At 44.3% G+C, this 23,673-nt stretch overlaps 1 protein-coding gene across 12 annotated transcripts in view; it reads right to left on the bottom strand.

Moving 5' to 3' along the window:
* The window catches only part of RC3H1 (ring finger and CCCH-type domains 1), a 473,299-nt gene that overhangs the window by 25,383 nt on the left and 424,243 nt on the right, over nucleotides 1-23,673 (bottom strand). For all 12 annotated transcript variants that reach the window (XM_053693264.1, XM_053693271.1, XM_053693272.1 and 9 more), the window contains 2 exons: nucleotides 20,913-21,003; nucleotides 12,485-12,587 (listed from right to left, as the gene is read on the bottom strand). In XM_053693264.1, coding sequence (XP_053549239.1) covers nucleotides 12,485-12,587; nucleotides 20,913-21,003 — 194 coding nt within the window. The remainder of the gene's footprint in view (nucleotides 1-12,484; nucleotides 12,588-20,912; nucleotides 21,004-23,673) is intronic.

Genomic DNA, 23,673 nt, shown 5'->3' with positions numbered 1-23,673 from the left:
TAACTTATTTAAACGTTTTAGATTTAGTATCAAGAGGACCAGAATCCTCAATTTCTAATGCAATTAATACTTCTTTAAGTAAAGAACAAATAATTCCATCTTGAACAAATATGAAGATTTATCAGCATCAACCTCTGAGACAGAAACCTCTGAACCAGAAGAACCATTATCAGTATCAGAATGATGATGTTCATTTTAAAAATTCATCTGAAAAAAGAGAAGTTTTAAAAGACTTTTATGTATACTAGAAGGAAAAATAACAGACATAGCCTTCTTAATGGATTTAGAAATAAAACCTCTTATGTTATCAGGAACACTCTGAGTATTAGATGTTGACGAAACAGCAACAGGTAATGTAATAGTACTAAAGGAAATTTTATCTGCATTAACAAGTTTGTCATGACATTCAATACAAACAACAGCTGGAGGAACAGATACCAAAAGTTTATATCAGATACACTTAGCTTTGGTAGCTCCAGCACCGGGCAGCGATTTTCCTGAAGTATCTTCTGACTCAGTTGCAACGTGGAACATCTTGCAATATGTAATAGAAAAAAAACAACATATAAAGCAAAATAGATCAAATTCCTTAAATGACAGTTTCAGGAATGGGAAAAAATGCCAGTGAACAAGCTTCTAGTAACCAGAAGCAAATAAATAAAGAGACTTAAATAATGTGGAGACAAAAATGACGCCCATATTTTTTAGCGCAAAAAATGACGCCCACATTATTTGGCGCCTAAATGCTTTTGGCGCCAAAAATGACGCCACATCCGGAACGCCGACACTTTTGGCGCAAAAGAACATCAAAAAATGACGCAACTTCCGGCGACACGTATGACACCGGAAACAGAAAAATTTTTGCGCCAAAAAAGTCTGCGCCAAGAATGACGCAATAAAATGAAGCATTTTCAGCCCCCGCGAGCCTAACAGCCCACAGGAAAAGTCAAATTTTTTAAGGTAAGAAAAAATGATTGATTCAAATGCATTATCCCAAATATGAAACTGACTGTCTGAAAATAAGGAATGTTGAACATCCTGAGTCAAGGCAAATAAATGTTTGAATACATATATTTAGAACTTTATAAAAAAAGTGCCCAACCATAGCTTAGAGTGTCACAGAAAATAAGACTTACTTACCCCAGGACACTCATCTACATATAGCAGATAGCCAAACCAGTACTGAAACGAGAATCAGCAGAGGTAATGGTATATATATATATATATAAGAGTATATCGTCGATCTGAAAAGGGAGGTAAGAGATGAATCTCTACGACCGATAACAGAGAACCTATGAAATAGACCCCGTAGAAGGAAATCATTGCATTCAAATAGGCAATACTCTCCTCACATCCCTCTGACATTCACTGCACGCTGAGAGGAAAACCGGGCTCCAACCTGCTGCGGAGCGCATATCAACGTAGAATCTAGCACAAACTTACTTCACCACCTCCATAGGAGGCAAAGTTTGTAAAACTGATTTGTGGGTGTGGTGAGGGGTGTATTTATAGGCATTTTAAGGTTTGGGAAACTTTGCCCCTCCTGGTAGGAATGTATATCCCATACGTCACTAGCTCATGGACTCTTGCTAATTACATGAAAGAAATACTTCTCAGAGCCTCAGGACAACCAAGGGATACCTCAAAGTCAAAAGAAAATCCTACTAGCAGGACTAGTCTCCCCATCACCTCCGCACAAGCACAAGGAAGAGAAAAGGCACTAAGCCTCCCAGCTCCAGAAAACCCCGAGCTAAACAAAGTCCCCGCAGGGAACAGCCATCACCCGGAAACACAGATCCCCAACAGGAGATCCACTCACCCGGAGACAATAGAAGAAGACTCTAAGGTCTCTTATAACCAAGACAGACAGTACATGTCAAAGAGTAAGAGCTGCATCTAGATACACTCTTAACAGCTTATGCATACACCTGCAAGTTGTCAAGAGCTGCAACCGGTTTCAAACTGCAAACCTTCCGCATGCTAGACAACTATCCTGTACAAGCTGTTGGATCAAGCCTAAAAGGACAAATCCAGAGGCCTAAAAATGAAGACAAAACCGCACAATTGCGGTAAGGGAGCATTAAGCCATCCACGACATGGGGGAGGAAAACTCTAAATTCTGATAAAATCAGATGTCAGAGTGACGCAGCGGAAATCTCCCCTGCCCGGTCATCTACGACTAAAGGCTCTAAGGTCTGAAACACTCCTTCCCACCTCACAGACCTAGAGGTCCTCTCGAATGCTTAGTTGAACATGAAAAACAATGATAACCTAAGCACTCAGCACTTCCATCGAATCAGCCGAGCAGCGCTACGTGTCTGAACAGCCGCAAGACCGAACACACCCGACAGGACCAGCCTGCACCTGGGTCCCAACCGGCAAGCTGCATAATTCTCCCTCATAGGGGAAAAAACAGAAAACAGACATTTTTAACATAGGACTAATATGTCCAAAACAACTTCCTAAGAAGTAATAAAGAGCATCAATCCCAGAAGGTTCCCGAAGGAAACAAAAACAAAACAGAATTTATGTTTACCTGATAAATTACTTTCTCCAACCGGCCCCCAACCAGAACCTCTGGATCGGGGGCCACACCTTCATGCAGTCTTGGTAGATTTCTTAGCCTGCTTTGACTTGTTCATAAAAAGAGAACTATGGTGGATACATAGCCTCGGAACATACAGTCAACGCGGTCTTAATAAGGATAACAGAATTTATGCTTACCTGATAAATTACTTTCTCCAACGGTGTGTCCGGTCCACGGCGTCATCCTTACTTGTGGGATATTCTCTTCCCCAACAGGAAATGGCAAAGAGCCCAGCAAAGCTGGTCACATGATCCCTCCTAGGCTCCGCCTACCCCAGTCATTCGACCGACGTAAAGGAGGAATATGCATAGGAGAAATCATATGATACCGTGGTGACTGTAGTTAGAGAAAATAATTCATCAGACCTGATTAAAAAAACCAGGGCGGGCCGTGGACCGGACACACCGTTGGAGAAAGTAATTTATCAGGTAAGCATAAATTCTGTTTTCTCCAACATAGGTGTGTCCGGTCCACGGCGTCATCCTTACTTGTGGGAACCAATACCAAAGCTTTAGGACACGGATGATGGGAGGGAGCAAATCAGGTCACCTAGATGGAAGGCACCACGGCTTGCAAAACCTTTCTCCCAAAAATAGCCTCAGAAGAAGCAAAAGTATCAAATTTGTAAAATTTGGTAAAAGTGTGCAGTGAAGACCAAGTCGCTGCCTTACATATCTGATCAACAGAAGCCTCGTTCTTAAAGGCCCATGTGGAAGCCACGGCCCTAGTGGAATGAGCTGTGATTCTTTCAGGAGGCTGCCGTCCGGCAGTCTCATAAGCCAATCTGATGATGCTTTTAAGCCAAAAAGATAGAGAGGTAGAAGTTGCTTTTTGACCTCTCCTTTTACCAGAATAAACAACAAACAAGGAAGAAGTTTGTCTGAAATCCTTTGTAGCATCTAAATAGAATTTTAGAGCACGCACTACATCCAAATTGTGCAACAAACGTTCCTTCTTTGAAACTGGATTCGGACACAAAGAAGGCACGACTATCTCCTGGTTAATGCTTTTGTTAGAAACAACTTTCGGAAGAAAACCAGGTTTAGTACGCAAAACCACCTTATCTGCATGGAACACCAGATAAGGAGGAGAACACTGCAGAGCAGATAACTCTGAAACTCTTCTAGCAGAAGAAATTGCAACCAAAAACAAAACTTTCCAAGATAATAACTTGATATCAACGGAATGTAGGGGCTCAAACGGAACCCCCTGAAGAACTGAAAGAACTAAATTGAGACTCCAAGGGGGAGTCAAAGGTTTGTAAACAGGCTTGATTCTAACCAGAGCCTGAACAAAAGCCTGAACATCTGGCACAGCCGCCAGCTTTTTGTGAAGTAAAACAGATAAAGCAGAAATCTGTCCCTTCAAAGAACTTGCAGATAATCCTTTCTCCAAACCTTCTTGAAGAAAGGATAGAATCTTAGGAATTTTTATCTTGTTCCATGGTAATCCTTTAGATTCACACCAACAGATATATTTTTTCCATATTTTATGGTAGATTTTTCTAGTTACAGGCTTCCTGGCCTGAACAAGAGTATCAATGACAGAATCTGAGAACCCTCGCTTTGATAAAATCAAGCGTTCAATCTCCAAGCAGTCAGTTGGAGTGAAACCAGATTCGGATGTTCGAACGGACCTTGAACAAGAAGGTCCTGTCTCAAAGGTAGCTTCCATGGTGGAGCCGATGACATATTCACCAGGTCTGCATACCAAGTCCTGCGTGGCCACGCAGGAGCTATCAAGATCACCGATGCCCTCTCCTGATTGATCCTGGCTACCAGCCTGGGGATGAGAGGAAACGGTGGGAATACATACGCTAGGTTGAAGGTCCAAGGTGCTACTAGTGCATCTACTAGAGTCGCCTTGGGATCCCTGGATCTGGACCCGTAGCAAGGAACCTTGAAGTTCTGACGAGAGGCCATCAGATCCATGTCTGGAATGCCCCACAATTGAGTTATTTGGGCAAAGATTTCCGGATGGAGTTCCCACTCCCCCGGATGAAATGTCTGACGACTCAGAAAATCCGCTTCCCAATTTTCCACGCCTGGGATGTGGATTGCAGACAAGTGGCAGGAGTGAGTCTCCGCCCATTGAATGATTTTGGTCACTTCTTCCATCGCCAGGGAACTCCTTGTTCCCCCCTGATGGTTGATATACGCAACAGTCGTCATGTTGTCTGATTGAAACCGTACGAATTTGGCCTTTGCTAGCTGAGGCCAAGCCTTGAGAGCATTGAATATCGCTCTCAGTTCCAGAATGTTTATCGGGAGAAGAGATTCTTCCCGAGACCAAAGACCCTGAGCTTTCAGGCGTTCCCAGACCGCGCCCCAGCCTACCAGACTGGCGTCGGTCGTGACAATGACCCACTCTGGTCTGCGGAAGCTCATCCCCTGTGACAGGTTGTCCAGGGTTAGCCACCAACGGAGTGAATCTCTGGTCCTCTGATCTACTTGTATCGTCGGAGACAAGTCTGTATAATCCCCATTCCACTGACTGAGCATGCACAGTTGTAATGGTCTCAGATGAATTCGCGCAAAAGGAACTATGTCCATTGCCGCGACCATCAAACCTATTACTTCCATGCACTGTGCTATGGAAGGAAGAAGAACAGAATGAAGTACTTGACAAGAGCTTAGAAGTTTTGATTTTCTGGCTTCTGTCAGAAAAATCCTCATTTCTAAGGAGTCTATTATTGTTCCCAAGAAGGGAACTCTTGTTGACGGAGAAAGAGAACTTTTTTTCTACGTTCACTTTCCACCCGTGAGATCTGAGAAAGGCCAGGACAATGTCCGTATGAGCCTTTGCTTGTGGTAGGGACGACGCTTGAATCAGTATGTCGTCCAAGTAAGGTACTACTGCAATGCCCCTTGGTCGTAGCACCGCTAGAAGGGACCCTAGTACCTTTGTGAAAATTCTTGGAGCAGTGGCTAATCCGAATGGAAGTGCCACAAACTGGTAATGCTTGTCCAGAAAGGCGAACCTTAGGAACCGATGATGTTCCTTGTGGATAGGAATATGTAGATACGCATCCTTTAAATCCACCGTGGTCATGAATTGACCTTCCTGGATGGAAGGAAGAATTGTCCGAATGGTTTCCATTTTGAACGATGGAACCTTGAGAAACTTGTTTAGGATCTTGAGATCTAAGATTGGTCTGAATGTTCCCTCTTTTTTGGGAACTATGAACAGATTGGAGTAGAATCCCATCCCTTGTTCTCCTAATGGAACAGGATGAATCACTCCCATTTTTAACAGGTCTTCTACACAATGTAAGAATGCCTGTCTTTTTATGTGGTCTTAAGACAATTGAGACCTGTGGAACCTCCCCCTTGGGGGAAGCTCCTTGAATTCCAGAAGATAACCTTGGGAGACTATTTCTAGCGCCCAAGGATCCGGAACATCTCTTGCCCAAGCCTGAGCGAAGAGAGAAAGTCTGCCCCCCACCAGATCCGGTCCCGGATCGGGGGCCAACATCTCATGCTGTCTTGGTAGCAGTGGCAGGTTTCTTGGCCTGCTTACCTTTGTTCCAGCCTTGCATTGGCCTCCAGGCTGGCTTGGTTTGAGAAGTGTTACCCTCTTGCTTAGAGGATGTAGCACTTGGGGCTGGTCCGTTTCTGCGAAAGGGACGAAAATTTGGTTTATTTTTAGCCTTGAAAGACCTATCCTGAGGAAGGGCGTGGCCCTTACCCCCAGTGATATCAGAAATAATCTCTTTCAAGTCAGGGCCAAACAGCGTTTTCCCCTTGAAAGGTATGTTAAGCAATTTGTTCTTGGAAGACGCATCCGCTGACCAAGATTTTAGCCAAAGCGCTCTGCGCGCCACAATAGCAGACCCTGAATTTTTCGCCGCTAATCTAGCCAATTGCAAAGTGGCGTCTAAAGTAAAAGAGACCAAATTCTCACAATCATCCAGAGTAGATAACACCTCCTTAAGCAGAGCGCGGAGATGTTCCAATTTAAATTTGAATGTAATCACATCAGGTTCAGCTTGTTGAGAAATTTTCAAATTTCTCCCTCAGACAAAACCTCCCTGGCCCCCTCAGACTGGTGTAGGGGCATTTCAGAACCATTATCATCAGCGTCCTCATGCTCTTCAGTATTTTCTAAAACAGAGCAGTCGCGCTTTCGCTGATAAGTGGGCATTTTGGCTAAAATGTTTTTGATAGAATTATCCATTACAGCCGTTAATTGTTGCATAGTAAGGAGTATTGGCGCACTAGATGTACTAGGGGCCTCCTGTGTGGGCAAGACTGGCGTAGACGAAGGAGGGGATGATGCAGTACCATGCTTACTCCCCTCACTTGAGGAATCATCTTGGGCATCATTTTCTCTAAATTTTGTGTCACATAAATCACATCTATTTAAATGAGAAGGAACCTTGGCTTCCTCACATACAGAACATAGTCTATCTGATAGTTCAGACATGTTAAACAGGCATAAACTTGATAACAAAGTACAAAAAACGTTTTAAAATAAAACCGTTACTGTCACTTTAAATTTTAAACTGAACACACTTTATTACTGAAAATGTGAAAAAGTATGAAGGAATTGTTCAAAATTCACCAAAATTTCACCACAGTGTCTTAAAGCCTTAAAAGTATTGCACACCAAATTTGAAAGCTTTAACTCTTAAAATAACGGAACCGGAGCCGTTTTTATATTTAACCCCTATACAGTCCCTGGTATCTGCTTTGCCGAGACCCAACCAAGCCCAAAGGGGAATACGATACCAAATGACGCCTTCAGTAAGCTTTTTCTATGTATCTGAGCTCCTCACACATGCATCTGCATGCCTTGCTTCCCAAAAACAACTGCGCAATAGAGGCGCGAAAATGAGGCTCTGCCTATGATTAGAGAAGGCCCCCAGTGAAAAAGGTGTCCAATACAGTGCCTGCCGGTTATTTTACATAATTCCCAAGAATAAAATAACTCCTCAAAGCTATGAAGTATTAAAAATGCTTATAAATCAATCGTTTTAGCCCAGAAAAATGTCTACCAGTCTTTAAAGCCCTTGTGAAGCCCTTTATTCTCATTTAATAAAAATGGCTTACCGGATCCCATAGGGAAAATGACAGCTTCCAGCATTACCACGTCTTGTTAGAAATGTGTCATACCTCAAGCAGCAAAAGTCTGCTCACTGTTTCCCCCAACTGAAGTTAATTCCTCTCAACAGTCCTGTGTGGAAACAGCCATCGATTTTAGTAACGGTTGCTAAAATCATTTTCCTCTTACAAACAGAAATCTTCATCTCTTTTCTGTTTCAGAGTAAATAGTACATACCAGCACTATTTTAAAATAAACTCTTGATTGAAGAATAAAAACTACATTTAAACACCAAAAAACTCTAAGCCATCTCCGTGGAGATGTTGCCTGTACAACGGCAAAGAGAATGACTGGGGAAGGCGGAGCCTAGGAGGGATCATGTGACCAGCTTTGCTGGGCTCTTTGCCATTTCCTGTTGGGGAAGAGAATATCCCACAAGTAAGGATGACGCCGTGGACCGGACACACCTATGTTGGAGAAATAATAGACATCCCATCAGATATAAATAAGGCACAACACTCAGGAACAGTTACACCCGCAGGGAACTGTAAAGGACCTCCCTAAAGCGGAAGGTCCGGGACAATAGGGCACAAGCACATTCTCAAATAAACGTCTGGACTCTGCAGACAAACAATCGCCAACATTATGTGGAAGCGAAAACGTGCTGCAACCATACAGTCCAAAAAAGCGTGCCAAACCAAAAGGACTCGTCACTTCCAAAGGCCTCAATGTTCCAAACCACAAGACCATAAACATCACACATAAGCAGGTTGAATCACATAAACATGATTATAACCCCCCTGTTCAATAATCCCCCTTAGGAGATATTAACCCTCGATTCCAAGATACTACAAGAGACTCACTGAGACCCTTATGATAAGTTAGACCCGCAAGGTGGTAGCTTCTCGGGAAAACATTCACAATACAGTACATTGATGAATAAAGTAAAATGAAACAATCTTACCGGAATCTACGCCGTGGAACAGGAACACGGCCTTTCAAGTGTGATGGATAGTAGCATCGCCTCCGCCATGGAATTGAGAGAAGAAAGCAGGCAGCGGAGCTGCTGCCTTACTCTGAGACTGCAGCCTCTTCTAGCCTGCTCTCCTTTCTGCTTGTCTCTCCCATGCCACAGCCACTGCCCTCCCCCCGCCCACCAGCACAGCACAGGTAACTCCCTTTTTTAACTTTCTAGCTTGCTCTTCCTACAGCCACTGCCCTGCCCCCCACCTCCCAGCCCTCCCACCACCTATTTAATGGAAGTTGCTGCGCAACTGCGCAGCAGCCGCACCAAAGGCAAGCCCGTCTGCGCCTGGACCGCGTCCAGCGCCACTAACTCTGGCACCCACAACCACCGCCACTACGACGCCAGCACCCTCCTCCATCTCAACACCGGTAGATCATCTGCCTGCCACCACGCATCCCAGACGAACACCATAGGACCCTTCACCTGCCGCAACTGCGCCTTCTCCTCCCTCCGAACCACTAACCTGCCAGTCACCTCACACGCCTTCTCCTCCCTCCGAACCACTAACCAGCCAGTCACCACCCGCTCCATCCGCAAGCACGCCATCGAAATCTGGAACCTGCTCAACTCCACCTCCCCAGATGTTGCCTTCCTTACTGAAACCTGGCTGAACCCCACATCAACGCCGGACATCGCCATCCCCGACAGATACAAGATCTCCCACAAGGATCGCAGCAACCGACCGGGAGGAGGCATCGCCATCGTCCACAAACACTCCCTCCACGTCACAACCAGCTCCGACTACCACTCACCAGGCTTGGAACACCTACACTTCAAGATCCAGGTCAGTCCCAACACTACCCTCCGTGGCACCCTCATCTACAGACCTCCCGGACCTCGTCCTGCCTTCTGTGACTCCATCACCGACCTCATCGCACCCCACGCCCTCCCCTCAACAGACTACATCCTCCTCGGGGACCTCAACTTCAACCTAGACAACCCCAATGACCACAACACTGCCAACCTCTTAGAAAACCTTGGAACCATCGGATTAAAGCAACTCGTCAACTCCCCAACCCACTTAGCCGGACACACACTCGACCCTATCTTCTCTGCAGGCAACCACATCACTGAACTCCTTTGGAACGACCACCATTGCATACATTTTTCCTTCAACAAACCCACCGTACACCTCCGGCAGCACCACCCACCCCGCAGAAACTGGAACAACATCCACGAAGACCAACTGCACTCCACCCTGAACAAGTGCCCCCCAGCTACCTCCACAAATGCCAACTCCTCCGCCCGCAACCTCCACCACTGGCTCACAGACTGCGCCAACACCCTCGCCCCTCTCAAGAAACCGTCCAACCGCCAACCCACCAACAAGGCTAGTTGGTTCACCCCTGCCCTCCAGGACTCCAAACGCCACTGCAGGCGATTGGAAAGGACCTGGAGATCCAGCAAGACCCCCTCAAATAAAACAGCCTACAAAGAAGCTATCACTACCCACCACCACCTCATCAAAACCACCAAGAAGACAGCCATCCAAGATAGAATCAATGCCAACGTCCACAACAGCAAGGAGCTATTCACAGTCATCAAGGAATTCTCCAATCCCAAAAGCGACACCAACGATATCCCGCCCTCCCAGGACCTCTGCGATAACCTCGCAATGTACTTCCACCGCAAGATCGTCGACATCTATGACAGCTTCGCGCCCCAGAACTCACCCACCACCGCCTACCCACCAACTCCCGATACCTCACCCAAATACACCACCGCCTACCCCCCCCACTGACCATCTGGAGCCCCCTCACCAGAGGACACCATCAGAATCATGAGATCGATCCACTCCGGAGCACCCTCGGACCCATGCACACATCACATTTTCAACAAAGCGGGTGACACCATCGCCCGAGCTCTGCAGCACCATCAACTGCTCCATCGAAACCGGCACCTTCCCGGATGACTGGAAGCATGCAGAATTAAAACCCCTACTGAAAAAACCCACGGCTGACCCCAATGATCCAAAGAACTACCACCCAATCTCTTTGCTCCCCTTTGCGGCCAAAGTCATAGAGAAGTCCATCAACGCGCAACTCGTTGACTACATCGAAGCCAACCACACCCTGGACCCCTCCCAATCCGGTTTCAGGAGCAACCACAGCACCAAAACCGCCCTCCTCGCCGCCACAGACGACATCCTTGCCCTACTCAACCGAGGAGAGACCGCCGCCCTCATTCTCCTAGACATCTCAGCAGCATTCGACACTGTCTCCCACCTCACCCTCCGCAACAAACTACACAATGCCGGCATATGCGACAAAGCCCTGGAATGGATCACCTCCTTCCTCACCGGCAGAACCCAGAAAGTTAGACTCCCACCCTTCACCTCCAAGCCCATAGAAATCAGCTGCGGTGTACCCCAAGGCTCTTCGCTGAGCCCCACCCTATTCAACATCTATATGGCCCCTCTCTCCGCCATCGCCCCAACGACGCAACTCAACATCGTCTCCTACGCCGACGACACCCAGCTAATCATCTCACTCACCAGTGACCCCACCACCACCAAAAGAAACGTCCACGAAGGGCTGACAGCAGTCACCACCTGGATGAACTACAACTGCCTAAAGCTGAACGCAGACAAGACAGAAGTCCTCCTCCTCAGTCCCACCACATCCGCTTGGAATAACTCATGGTGGCCAACAGCCCTCGGACACCCTCCAACCATGCATTAAATCTAGGCGTCATCCTGGACTCATCGCTCTCCATGGACCGGCAAATCAACGCTGTCTCTTCTGCATGCTTCCACACACTTCACCTGCTGCAAAAGTTCTTCAAATGGATCCCAACCGAGACCAGGAAGACTGTCACTCACGCCCTCGTCAGCAGCCAACTGGACTATGGTAACGCACTCTACGCCGGCACCACCATCAAGCTCTAAAAGAGACTACAGCGCATCCAGAACTCCTCGGCCAGACTAATCCTTGACATCCCTCGTCAATGCCACATCACCAAACACCTGCGGGACCTGCACTGGCTCCCCATCAACAAAAGAATAACCTTCAAGCTTCTCACCCACGCATTCAAGGCCCTCCACAACATCGGTCCCGAATACTTGAACCACCGCGTTACCTTCTACACCCCTACCAGACAACTTCGATCGGCCGACCAAGCTCTCGCTGTCATCCCCCGCATCAGGAAAACCACAGCGGGAGGCAGATCCTTCTCTCATCTGGCAGCCAAGACTTGGAACACCCTCCCACTGCACCTCAGACAAGCTACCACCCTAAGTTCAGAAAGGACCTCAAGACCTGGCTCTTCGACTGAACTGCAACCCTCAGCGCCTTGAGACCCTTACGGGTGAATAGACGCGCTTTACAAGAACCCAATAGATAGATAGACAACGCTGATTGCTTGTGGAGCTGTTAATCTGAGTCGGGATGGTTTCGCAGAAAGACTCTCCCTGCATCTCCGGACTCTTTCATCCAAGCCCTCATTGAGAGACCGACAGGACTACTTAAAACTTCTGTCCCATGTCGAAGAGTACTACCCTCCATAAGAGACAAAAAAACAAAATTCTGACACGTCTCTGCAACCTCCTAAGACGAAAGGCAAAGAATGACTGGGGGATGAGGGGAGTGGGAGGAGTATTTAAGCCTTTGGCTGGGTTTTCTTTGCCTCCTCCTGGTGGCCAGGTTCTTATTTCCCAAATGTAATGAATGCAGCTGTGGACTCTTCCCATTTAAGAAAAAAAGATTTGCAAGCACCAAACAGCTAGCTGCCACTAGTGTAGGATATGAACATATTTGATACCAAGAGAACAAAGTACATTTTGACTAACCCTTTAAGTAGTTTATTTTCTAAAATTTTCAGTCTCATACCTCCATGCCACGTGTCTGCTGACTAATTTGCTGGTTCAACTGCTGCAACTCCATCCTAAGTTGTTCTCTTTCAGATGTAGGTAAAGGCTTTGCTATTCGTTCTCTGCAAAAAAAATAAAAATATAGTGAAGGGGGATAGAGGGGCGAAACTGAAGAGGCATCTGCAAAACTAACCACCAACTGTAAGATGAACTAGCAGGAGGCTAAGAGAAGAAAAATGTTTATTTTTACCTGATAAATTAATTTTTTTAATGGTTGTAAGAGTCCACACGACAATTACTATTGAGAACTACATCACCTGGCCACCAGGAGGCGGCAAAGAAACCCACACCAGAGCTTAAAGGGCAAGTCAACCCAAAATGTATAAGAACTTATTTTGATTTTGTTATAATAGCATATTAAGTTACACTGCAGCCCATTTTTGCTGCAAATAGTTTTCTTGTAAAAAGACTTACTAGTTCTCATCCAGCCATTTTGAAATGGCCTCCTGTCCCCTCCTTTCCCTAACGTCATCCTTAGTGAATAGTTAGCTGAAAAGAACATCTGTCTATTCAGCGCGTGCACGTATTTCACGCATGTGCAATGCATGGTTGTCTGCAAGGGGGTCATTTTAAGAAGGGAAATAAAATGACCCCCTTGCCACAAGCACGCATGCACGAAATACGTGCACATGCTAAATCTACACAGATGTTCTTTTCAGCTGAATACTCACTAAGAATGATGTCAGGGAAAGGAGGGGACCGGCGGCCATTTCAAAAGTGCCGGAGGAGAACAAGTAAGTCTTTTTACAAGAAAACTGTATTTGCAACAAAAATGGGCTGCAAAAAGCAAAAGGATGGTAACGATGGCACTACAAAGGTTGTTGCCCTTAATAGTTTCAATATAATGGGCCCCACTTATAGGGCTGAGTATTCAAAGGCTATTGGGCGGGTGTTGTACATAAAGCAAGGGAAGTGTATACAAAAAATTCAGTACATGACTGAAAAAGAATGTACATATATAGCACTCAACAGCCTGTATTGAAATACAGGCTGTTGAGTGCTATATATGTACATTCTTTTTCAGTCATGTACTGAAAAATGGGCTACAGTTTAACTTAATATGCAATTATAACAAAATCAAAATAAGTTCTTATCCATTTTGGGTTGACTTGCCCTTTAATGAATCAGGTAGAGCATGCAATTTTAATCAACCTTCTAATTTACTCCTATTATCAATTCTTCTATCTTTATTTGAAAAGCAGGAATGTAAACCTTAGGAGCCAGACCATTTTTGGTTCAGCACCTGGGTTGCGCTTGATAATTGGTGGCTAAATGTAGCCACCAATAAGGAAGCGCTATCCAGGGTGCTGAAACTAAAATGGGCTGGCTCCTAAGATATACATTCCTACTTTTTAAATAAAAGGTAGCAAGAGAACGAAGAAAAATTGATAGGACTAAATTAGAAAGTTGCATAAAATTACATGCACTATTATCAGAATCATTAAAGAAAAACATTGGGTTTAGTATCCCTTCAAATATGAAGAGCTGCACACATCCACAAAGCAGCCTAAAACGTAGTCTGCCTTTTCCCTTCTGTGCTGCGATCTCACTCCACGAACCTCTTCACCGTTACTCTGCTATTTACTTGGCCTTTGCACACACTGGAGATTAATTTCTCACACACAGATCTGTAAAACGGTCCCAGGATCATGTTTCACAGAGCAGTGCAGATATATTCATGCCAGGGGCTTGCAGATGCTAAGTAAATGCCATGTAACAGTGAGGAGGGGCAGTGAGTGAAATTGCAGAACAGATTTACTGAACACAAGAGAAAACTGCAGAGGACTTTTGTTTCACAGAGCTGTGTGCAAAAGATTTACGCATGGTGTGTGCAGAAGCCAAGTAAAATGCCGGGTAACAGTAAAGAGGGGCGGGGAGATTGCAGCACAGATTTACCAAACACAGAAGGGAAAACAGAAGAGTAAGTTTAGGCTTCTTTGTGGATGTTTGCAGCTTCTCAAATTGTTGCCCAAAAACTCACAGCTCCATTAAACAGAGAACATGAGAAAGCCAGGTTGTCGGATACGCTAGGTAGGGAGTGAGGAGAAAACCCTTGCTCTCTAACTAAAGTGTACAACATCCAATTCATATGCAGTGAAAGCACTGCAAGTTTCTGTCATTTTTAGCAGCATTAGCAGAAAAATAACTAATGCATGTATATGGAAAACTTTATCTACACTGAAAGCTTTATTTAAATAGCCAATATTTTTTATGGGGGTATAATATCTCTTTAACCCTTTTCACTACTGGGACTTCCAGACAAAAACTTGCCCAAAATACCAGAGCATTTTTTTATTTTCCTATCAAACCCAATGTATTGATCTAGGGAAATGGAAAAAGGAATAACACAAAGGTGTAGAGGTGCCTGAGGTTTAGTAAAAAAAAAAAAAAACTGTCTAAATTAAGGGTGGGGTCGTGGACTCTCCATATCCAGAAAGAAAGACATTTATCAGGTAAGCATACATTTTGTTTTCCTTCCCAAGATATGGAAAGTCCACAACGTCATTCCAATGACTAGTGGGAACGAATACCCAAGCTAGAGGACACAGAATGAATAGGGAGGGAGAACAAGACAGGTGGACCTAAACAGAAGGCACCACCGTTTGAAGAACCTTTCTCCCAAAAGAAGCTTTAGCCAAGGCAAAAGTATCAAATTTAAAAAATTTGGAAAAAGTATGCAGAGAGGATCAAGTTGCATCCTTGCAAATCTGTTCCACAGAAGCTTCATTTTTGAAGGCCCAAGAGTAGGAGACGGCCCTAGTGGAATGAGCTGTCTCATAAGCAAAACAAATAATACTTCTCAACCAGATGGAAAGAGAAGTAGCTGTAGCCTTCTGACCCTTGCAACAAAAACAGGACAGAAGACAGGTGAAAATCTTTAGTAGCCTGAAGATAGAATTTTAGAGCATGCACAACATCCAAGTTGTGCAACAGACGTTCCTTGTGAGGAGGAGGATTGGGACAGAGAGAAGGAACAACTATTTCCTGATTAATATTTCAATCCGAAACCAATTTAGGGAGAAACCCCAATTTAGTATGAAGAACCACTTATCCGCATGAAATATAAGATAAGGCGAATCACACTGCAAAGCAGAGAGTTCTGAAACTCTCCGAGCAGAAGAAATAGCAATAAGAAACAAAACCGTCTAAGATAACAACTTAATATCTATGGAATGCATTGGCTCAAACGGAGCCTGCTGCAGAACTTTAAGAACAAGGTTAAGGCTCCAAGGTGGAGCAACAGATTTAAACACAGGCCTGATTCTGACCAGGGCCTGACAAAAAGATTGAACATCTGGCACATCCGCTTATGTAAAAGAATAGATAATGCAGAAATCTGACTGACATCCCTTTTACCAGACCTTCCTGGAGAAAGGACAAAATTCTAGGAATCCTGAACCTACTCCAAGAGTAGCCCTTCGATTCACACCAATAAAAGGTATTTATGCCATACATTATGGTAAATTTTAGGAGTAACAGGCTTGCGAGCCTGCAGCATGGTCTCAATGACAGATTTAGAAAACCCACGCTTAGCCAGAACTAAGCGTTCAATCTTCAAGCAGTCAGCTTCAGAGAAATGAGATTTGGATAGAGGAATGGACCCTGAGTTAGAAGGTCCTTTCTAAGAGGCAACCTCCAAGGTGTTAGAGATGACATCTTCACTAGATCTGCATACCAGATCCTGCAAGGCCATGAAGGAGCTATTAGAATTACAGACGCTCTCTCCTGTTTGATACGAGCAATGACTTGTGGAAGGAGCGCCAACTGAGGAAACGGATATGCTAGACCGAAAACCCAAGGAACCGCTAGAGCGTCTATCAGAGTGGCCTGCGGATGTCTTGATCTTGAACTGTAACTTGGAAGTTTGGCGTTCTGCCGAGATAATTGAGGCCAAGCCATCAGAGCATTGTGAATCGCTCTCAACTACAAGATGTTTATGGGGAGAGCAGACTCCTCCAGAGTCTATAGTCCCTGTTCTTTTAATGAGTTCCAGCCTAGCAGGCTGGCGTCCGTGGTCACGATCACCCAGGAAGGTCGCCGGAAGCAGTGCCCTGAGACAGATGCTCCTGAGAAAGCCACCACGGAAGAATCCCTTATCGACTGGCCTAGATCTATCTTCTGAAACAGATCCTAATGGTCTCCATTCCATTGTCTGAGCATGCATAATTGCAGGGCTCTCAAATGGAATCAAGCAAAGGGAATGATGTCCATTGAAGCGACCATCAGACTAATTACCTCCATACATTGAGCCACTGATGGCCGAACATTAGACTGTAGAGAGACAAGGAGAGAATTTTGGATTTTCTGACCTCTGTCAGAAAATTTCATAGATAGGGAATCTATGATGGTCCCTAAAAAAACCCCCACACTTGTAGCTGGAACAAGGGAACTCTTCTTAAGATTCACTTTCCAGTCATGGGAACGTAGAAAAGACAACAAGATCTCTGTATGAGAGTTTGCTTGTTGAAAAGATGGATCCTGAACCAATATATCGCCCAGGTAGGGCACCACTGCAATTCCCCAATGCCAAGAGAGCCCCCAGAACCTTTGAGAAAATTCTGGGAGCTGTGGCAAGGCCAAACGGAAGAGCCACAAATTGAAAGTGCTCGTCTAGAAAAGCGAATCTCGGGAATTTGTGATGATCCCTGTGGATGGGAACAGGAAGATACCCGTCCTTTAGGTCTATGGTCGTCATGAACTGACCCTCTTGGACCAAAGCAAGAATGGAACGAAAGGTTTCCAATTTTTAAGGACGGTACCCTGAGAAACTTGTTGAAGCACTTAAGGTCTAAAATGGGTCGAAAAGTGTCCCTCTTTTTTGGGAACCACAAACAAATTTGAATAGAATTCTAGACCTTGTTCCCTTACTGGAACAATCATTTCCAGGGAGGAAAGGTCTTAAACGCAGTTCAAGAACGCCGCTCTTCTTACCTGGTCTGCAGATAATCTTGAGAGGAGAAATCTGCCCCTGGGAGGGAAAGTTTTGAATTCTATTTTGTAACCCTAAAATACTATGTCCACAGCCCAAGGATCTGGGATACCTCGTATCCACGCTTGACAAAACAGGGAAAGTCTGCCCCCTCCCACTTGATCCGATCCCGGAGTGGGGGCCAACCCTTCATGCGGACTTACACTCAGCTGAGGGTTTATTTGGTTGCTTCCCCTTGTTCCAAGAATGATTGGGCTTCCAAGAAGACTTTGACTGCTCCTGCTTGGAAGAGGGAGAGTTAGACTTTTGACCCTTGAAGTTACGAAAGGAACGAAAATTACTTTGACGTCCTTTAGGTCTGTTCTTCTTGTCTTGTGGAAGAAAAGACCCTTTTCCACTCGTAATATCAGAAATTATTTCTGCCAAACCAGGTCCAAACAAGGTTTTACCCTTGTAAGGAAGCGCCAGAAGCTTGGACTTGGAAGTAACATCAGCTGACCAAGATTTTAGCCACAACGCCCTGCAGGCAAGGACAATGAAGCCAGACATCTTGGCTCCCACTCTAATAAATTGCATGTTCGCATCAGAAATAAAGGAATTGGCTAGTTAAGAGTGCCTTAATCCCGTCTTCGATCTCCTCCACGGAGACTCTACCAAAATTGATTCAGACAAGGCGTGGCACCAATAAGATTCCGCACTTGCTACTGTGGCAATACAAACTGCAGGTTGCCATTGAAGACCTTGATGAACATTCATCTTCTTCAAATAAGCCTCCAGTTTTTTGTCAATGGGATCTATAAAGGAGCAGATATCCTCTATAGGGATCGTAGTTCTCTTAGCCAGAGTAGAAATAGCCCCTTCTACTTCAGGCAACGTGTGCCATGAATCCTTAATGAAGTCAGCAACAGGAAATATCTTTTTAAAGACAGGAAGAAAGGAATCCCTGGCTTCTCCCATTACTGTGAAATAATCTCTGTCACACAATATGGAACAGGAAACACATTCACAGAGGAAGGAACATCATAGTATTTATTAAGTTTAATGGACTTCTTAGGGCTGATGACAACAACAGAAGTATCATTCATCCAAAGTAGCCAATCCCTCCTTTAACAGTACACAAAGGTGTTCAAGCATAAATCTGAAGTTTAATTCTTCAGTATCAGATAAAGGAATTATACTGTCCGAATCTGAGATTTCACCCTCAGAGGCTACCGACGTATCCTCCTCATCAGACTTATGAGGGAGGGCAATCTGCGTAGCAATAGGTAGAACAGAAACCTTACTATCTGAATGCCTAATTTTCCTCTTCCTTTTTCCAGCATAGGAAAAGCAGATAATGCTGCAGAAACCGCAGAAGATACCTCTGCAGCAAAATCTGCAGGCAAATGAAAACTCCAGGAGGCTGAGAGGAACTGCAGGGCACTGTATGAGGATTGGGACGTATGAGGAGAAAGTTGTGGCATTGCCTGAACAGCATTATCCTGAGAGAAATTGGGCTCATAGGGCAATAATTTTTCTTTACACTAGTTCTAGTTAAACACGAAGAGCAAAACTGCATAGGTGAAACAATTTGGGCCCTCTAGACAAACATTTATCAAAAATATTTTAATCCCAAAAAAAGAGAGTAAATAAACTCTTAAGAAAAGACTACTGTCACTTTAAATTATCTTTTTCTCCAAAGCATTATAACGTTTAACACCCAAAGTGAAAGAAACTAAAACTTAGGACCTCCACACCTTAGCAATGCTGAGGTGCCCTACCGCAATTCTAGAGAATCGCAAACAGTGCAGAGACTTGCTTGAATACAGCCTGGTTATAACGTTAAACACCACTGATAAAGCTGTAAGCAGCTCCCAGTCAAACAAAACGTCACATAAACACCATCCATAAACAAAGCCTCATTAAAAAACCTTTTGACTCATACAAAACGTTAATAAAGCAAGAGCCGCAGAGGAACAGTCCCCAGATAAGGGATTAACCCCTAGTCACATACACTGTGCCTGCAACCCTGCCTATATAAATCCTGCTTTAAGGATTATTATGTCCCAATTATTTTTACTACAGAGATAAATGATCTTTTTAAAGAGTGAGTCTCCAGTAACTAGAAGACAAAAAGGCACTTCTAGCTGTCCGGCAGGAAGACAGCTCACAAGGCGTGAAAGGACACATACTCCTTACAGAGACCTGTAGAAAAAAAGAAAGCACAGAGTAACCAACTGTTTTTTTATGACTAGGGCAGCAATATGTTAGGAAACAAAGTAAGGACTGCCTCACAACTTCCTAACTGCTTAAAAGTCACCACTACTCTACTGAAGAGATTGACGTGGACTCAGCTAAACCCAAATCCTTGCTTGCAGGGAAAATTACCCAAAAAGGAATTAATTTCTTCAGATACCAAAACTTCACCTCCTCCATTGACAGAGGCAAAGAGAATGACTGGGGATTATGGGTAGGGGAGTGATACTTAAAAGCTTTGCTGTGGTGCTCTTTGCCTCCTCCTGCTGGCCAGGAGTGATATTCCCACTAGTAATTGGAATGACATTGTGGACTCTCCTTATCTTAAGAAAGAAATAAGGCTTTTATATATATATATATATATATATATATATATTTTTTTTTTTATTTCTCCAGTGTAGGATCCCCCTTACCCCCCCCAACTTCCCTGATCCCCCCCCAAACAGCTCTCTAAACCTCCCCCCCTCTATTAGGTGCCATCTTAGGTACTGTCAGCTCTCTGCCAGTACCTATAAAACCGTTTAAAAAAAATAAATTTTATATATATATATATATATATATATATATATATATATATATATATATATATTTTTAAAATCTTATTACTGTAGTGTAGTGTAACCCCCACCCGTGATCTTTAGTTAGGGGCCCCCACAACCCCAGATTCCATATTCAGTAGTGTGGCTGCCCCATCCCTCCCTGTCCCTTTATTCAATTTTTTCTGTAACGTAGGGCCCCTCCCACTTCATCCCGCACACACTTCCCGCCGGCTCCGGCAGAAGATTGTTACAGACAGTGACACACAGTGTGTCACCGTCTAACGATCAGGCATCTGCCCTCATATGGAGGCGGAGCACCGATCGTGCTCTGGCTCCATATGCAGCAAATGCCTGAAGCTTGAGGAGCTCCAGATCTGGCTGTAACCAAAGAGCCGAGAGTGCTGGAGCATCCTGAAGAGACGACATATATACGTGGTGTGGAACGATAGCCAAAGTACCGCACAACGTATATATACACGTCTGATTGGGTGAAGGGGTTAATACTGTTATCTACTATTCTGTAAACTAGTACTTCAGACCTCCTATCGCTCACCTTCTCTCTATAGTAATTTACTAATTTCATCTCCTTTATTACCCAGCAGATGCTTTTAACAAACAATCCAATTTTGTGGCTGAAAGCATCATAAAAATGTTAAATTATGTACAGATAAGGTAGTGCTTACCTCTCATTTAAATGTCCCTGAGAAGGAAGGCTTTGATGGGATGGGTATGGGGAAGACCCCAAGCTGCTATGACTACTATATAGACTGTACTCTGTAAAAAGAGAGGGAAGAGGAGAAAAAAAAAAAGAGAAAAATAATTCAGAGAGGATATTGTAAATGTCACCAAAGGTTAAAACAGATGTGATGGTAAATCTTAGCATTCCAAAAAACATAATTTATGCTTACCTGATAAATTTATTTCTCTTGTAGTGTATTCAGTCCACGGATCATCCATTACTTATGGGATATATTCCCTTCCCAACAGGAAGTTGCAAGAGGATCACCCAAAGCAGAGCTGCTATATAGCTCCTCCCCTCACATGTCATATCCAGTCATTCGACCGAAACAAGACAAGAAAGGAGAAACCATAGGGAGCAGTGGTGACTGGAGTTTTAATTAAAATTTAGATCTGCCTTAAAAAAGACAGGGCGGGCCGTGGACTGAATACACTACAAGAGAAATACATTTATCAGGCAAGCATAAATTATGCTTTCTCTTGTTAAGTGTATTCAGTCCACGGATCATCCATTACTTATGGGATACCAATACCAAAGCAAAAGTACACGGATGACGGGAGGGATAGGCAGGCTCTTTATACAGAAGGAACCACTGCCTGTAGAACCTTTCTCCCAAAAACAGCCTCCGAAGAAGCAAAAGTGTCAAATTTGTAAAATTTTGAAAAAGTGTGAAGCGAAGACCAAGTTGCAGCCTTGCAAATCTGTTCAACAGAGGCCTCATTCTTAAAGGCCCAGGTGGAAGCCACAGCTCTAGTGGAATGAGCTGTAATTCTTTCAGGGGGCTGCTGTCCAGCAGTCTCATAGGCTAAACGTATTATGCTACGAAGCCAAAAGGAGAGAGAGGTTGCCGAAGCTTTTTGACCTCTCCTCTGTCCAGAGTACACGACAAACAGGGAAGAAGTTTGACGAAAATCTTTAGTTGCCTGTAAATAGAACTTCAGGGCACGGACTACGTCCAGATTATGCAAAAGTCGTTCCTTCTTTGAAGAAGGATTAGGACATAATGATGGAACAACAATCTCCTGATTGATATTCCTGTTAGAAACTACCTTAGGTAAAAACCCAGGTTTAGTACGCAGAACTACCTTGTCTGAATGGAAAATCAGATAAGGAGAATCACAATGTAAGGCAGATAACTCAGAGACTCTTCGAGCCGAGGAAATAGCCATCAAAAACAGAACTTTCCAAGATAAAAGCTTAATATCAATGGAATGAAGGGGTTCAAACTGAACCCCTTGAAGAACTTTAAGAACCAAGTTTAAGCTCCACGGAGGAGCAACAGTCTTAAACGCAGGCTTAATCCTAGCCAAAGCCTGAAAAAAAGCCTGGACGTCTGGAACTTCTGCCAGACGTTTGTGTAAGAGAATAGGCAGAGCAGAAATCTGTCCCTTTAACGAACTAGCAGATAAGCCCTTTTCTAAACCCTCTTGTAGAAAGGACAATATCCTAGGAATCCTAACCTTACTCCATGAGTAACTCTTGGATTCGCACCAATATAAATATTTACGCCATATCTTATGGTAAATTTTTCTGGTAACAGGCTTCCGTGCCTATATTAAGGTATCAATAACTGACTCCGAGAAGCCACGCTTTGATAGGATCAAGCATTCAATCTCCATGCAGTCAGCCTCAGAGAAACTAGATTTGGATGGTTGAAAGGACCTTGTATTAGAAGGTCCTGCCTCAGAGGCAGAGACCATGGTGGACAGGACGACATGTCCACTAGGTCTGCATACCAGGTCCTGTGTGGCCACACTAGGTCTGCATACCAGGTCCTGTGTGGCCACGCAGGCGCCATCAGAATCACTGATGCTCTCTCCTGTTTGATCTTGGCAATTTGAAAACTTGGGCAATACACGGAGGTTCTCAAGCTTAAATTTAAAATTAGAAATCTCTGAATCCGGTCTCCCTGGATCAGATCCGTCACCCACAGAATGAAGCTCTCCGTCCTCATGTTCTGCAAATTGTGACGCAGTATCGGACATGGCTCTCACATCATCAGCGCGCTCTGTCCTTAACCCAGAGCTATCGCGCTTGCCTCTTAATTCTGGCAATTTAGATAATACCTCTGTCATAACAGTAGCCATGTCTTGCAAAGTGATTTGTATGGGCCTCTCTGATGTACTTGGCGCCACAATATCATGCGCCTCCTGAGCGGGAGGCGAAGGTACTGACACGTGAGGAGAGTTAGTCGGCATAACTTCCCCCTCGTTGTCTGGTGATAATTTCTTTACAGATAAAGACTGACTTTTATTTAAAGTGACATCAATACATTTAGTACACATATTTCTATGGGGCTCCACATTGGCCTTCAAACATAGTGAACAAACAGATTCATCTGTGTCAGACATGTTTAAACAGACTAGCAATGAGACTAGCAAGCTTGGAAAATCCTTTCAAATAAGTTTACAAGCAATATAAAAGACGCTACTGCGCCTTTAAGAAGCACAAAAAAAAACTGTCACAGTTGAAATAACAATGAACCAAATCAGTTATAGCAACCAAATTTTCACAGTAAATGTATTAAGTTAGCAAAGTATTGCACCCACTAGCAAATGGATGATTAACCCCTTAATACCCAAAACGGATAATCAATTTAACAATTAACGCTTTTATCACAGTCAAACACACTGTCACAGGTCTGCTGTGACTGATTACCTCCCTCAAAATGAATTTTGAAGACCCCTGAGCTCTCTAGAGACGTC

This window comes from Bombina bombina, chromosome 10, assembly GCF_027579735.1.
Source record: "Bombina bombina isolate aBomBom1 chromosome 10, aBomBom1.pri, whole genome shotgun sequence".
NCBI classification, from domain to species: Eukaryota; Metazoa; Chordata; class Amphibia; order Anura; family Bombinatoridae; genus Bombina; species Bombina bombina.
This window is presented reverse-complemented; position numbering and strand designations above follow the sequence as displayed.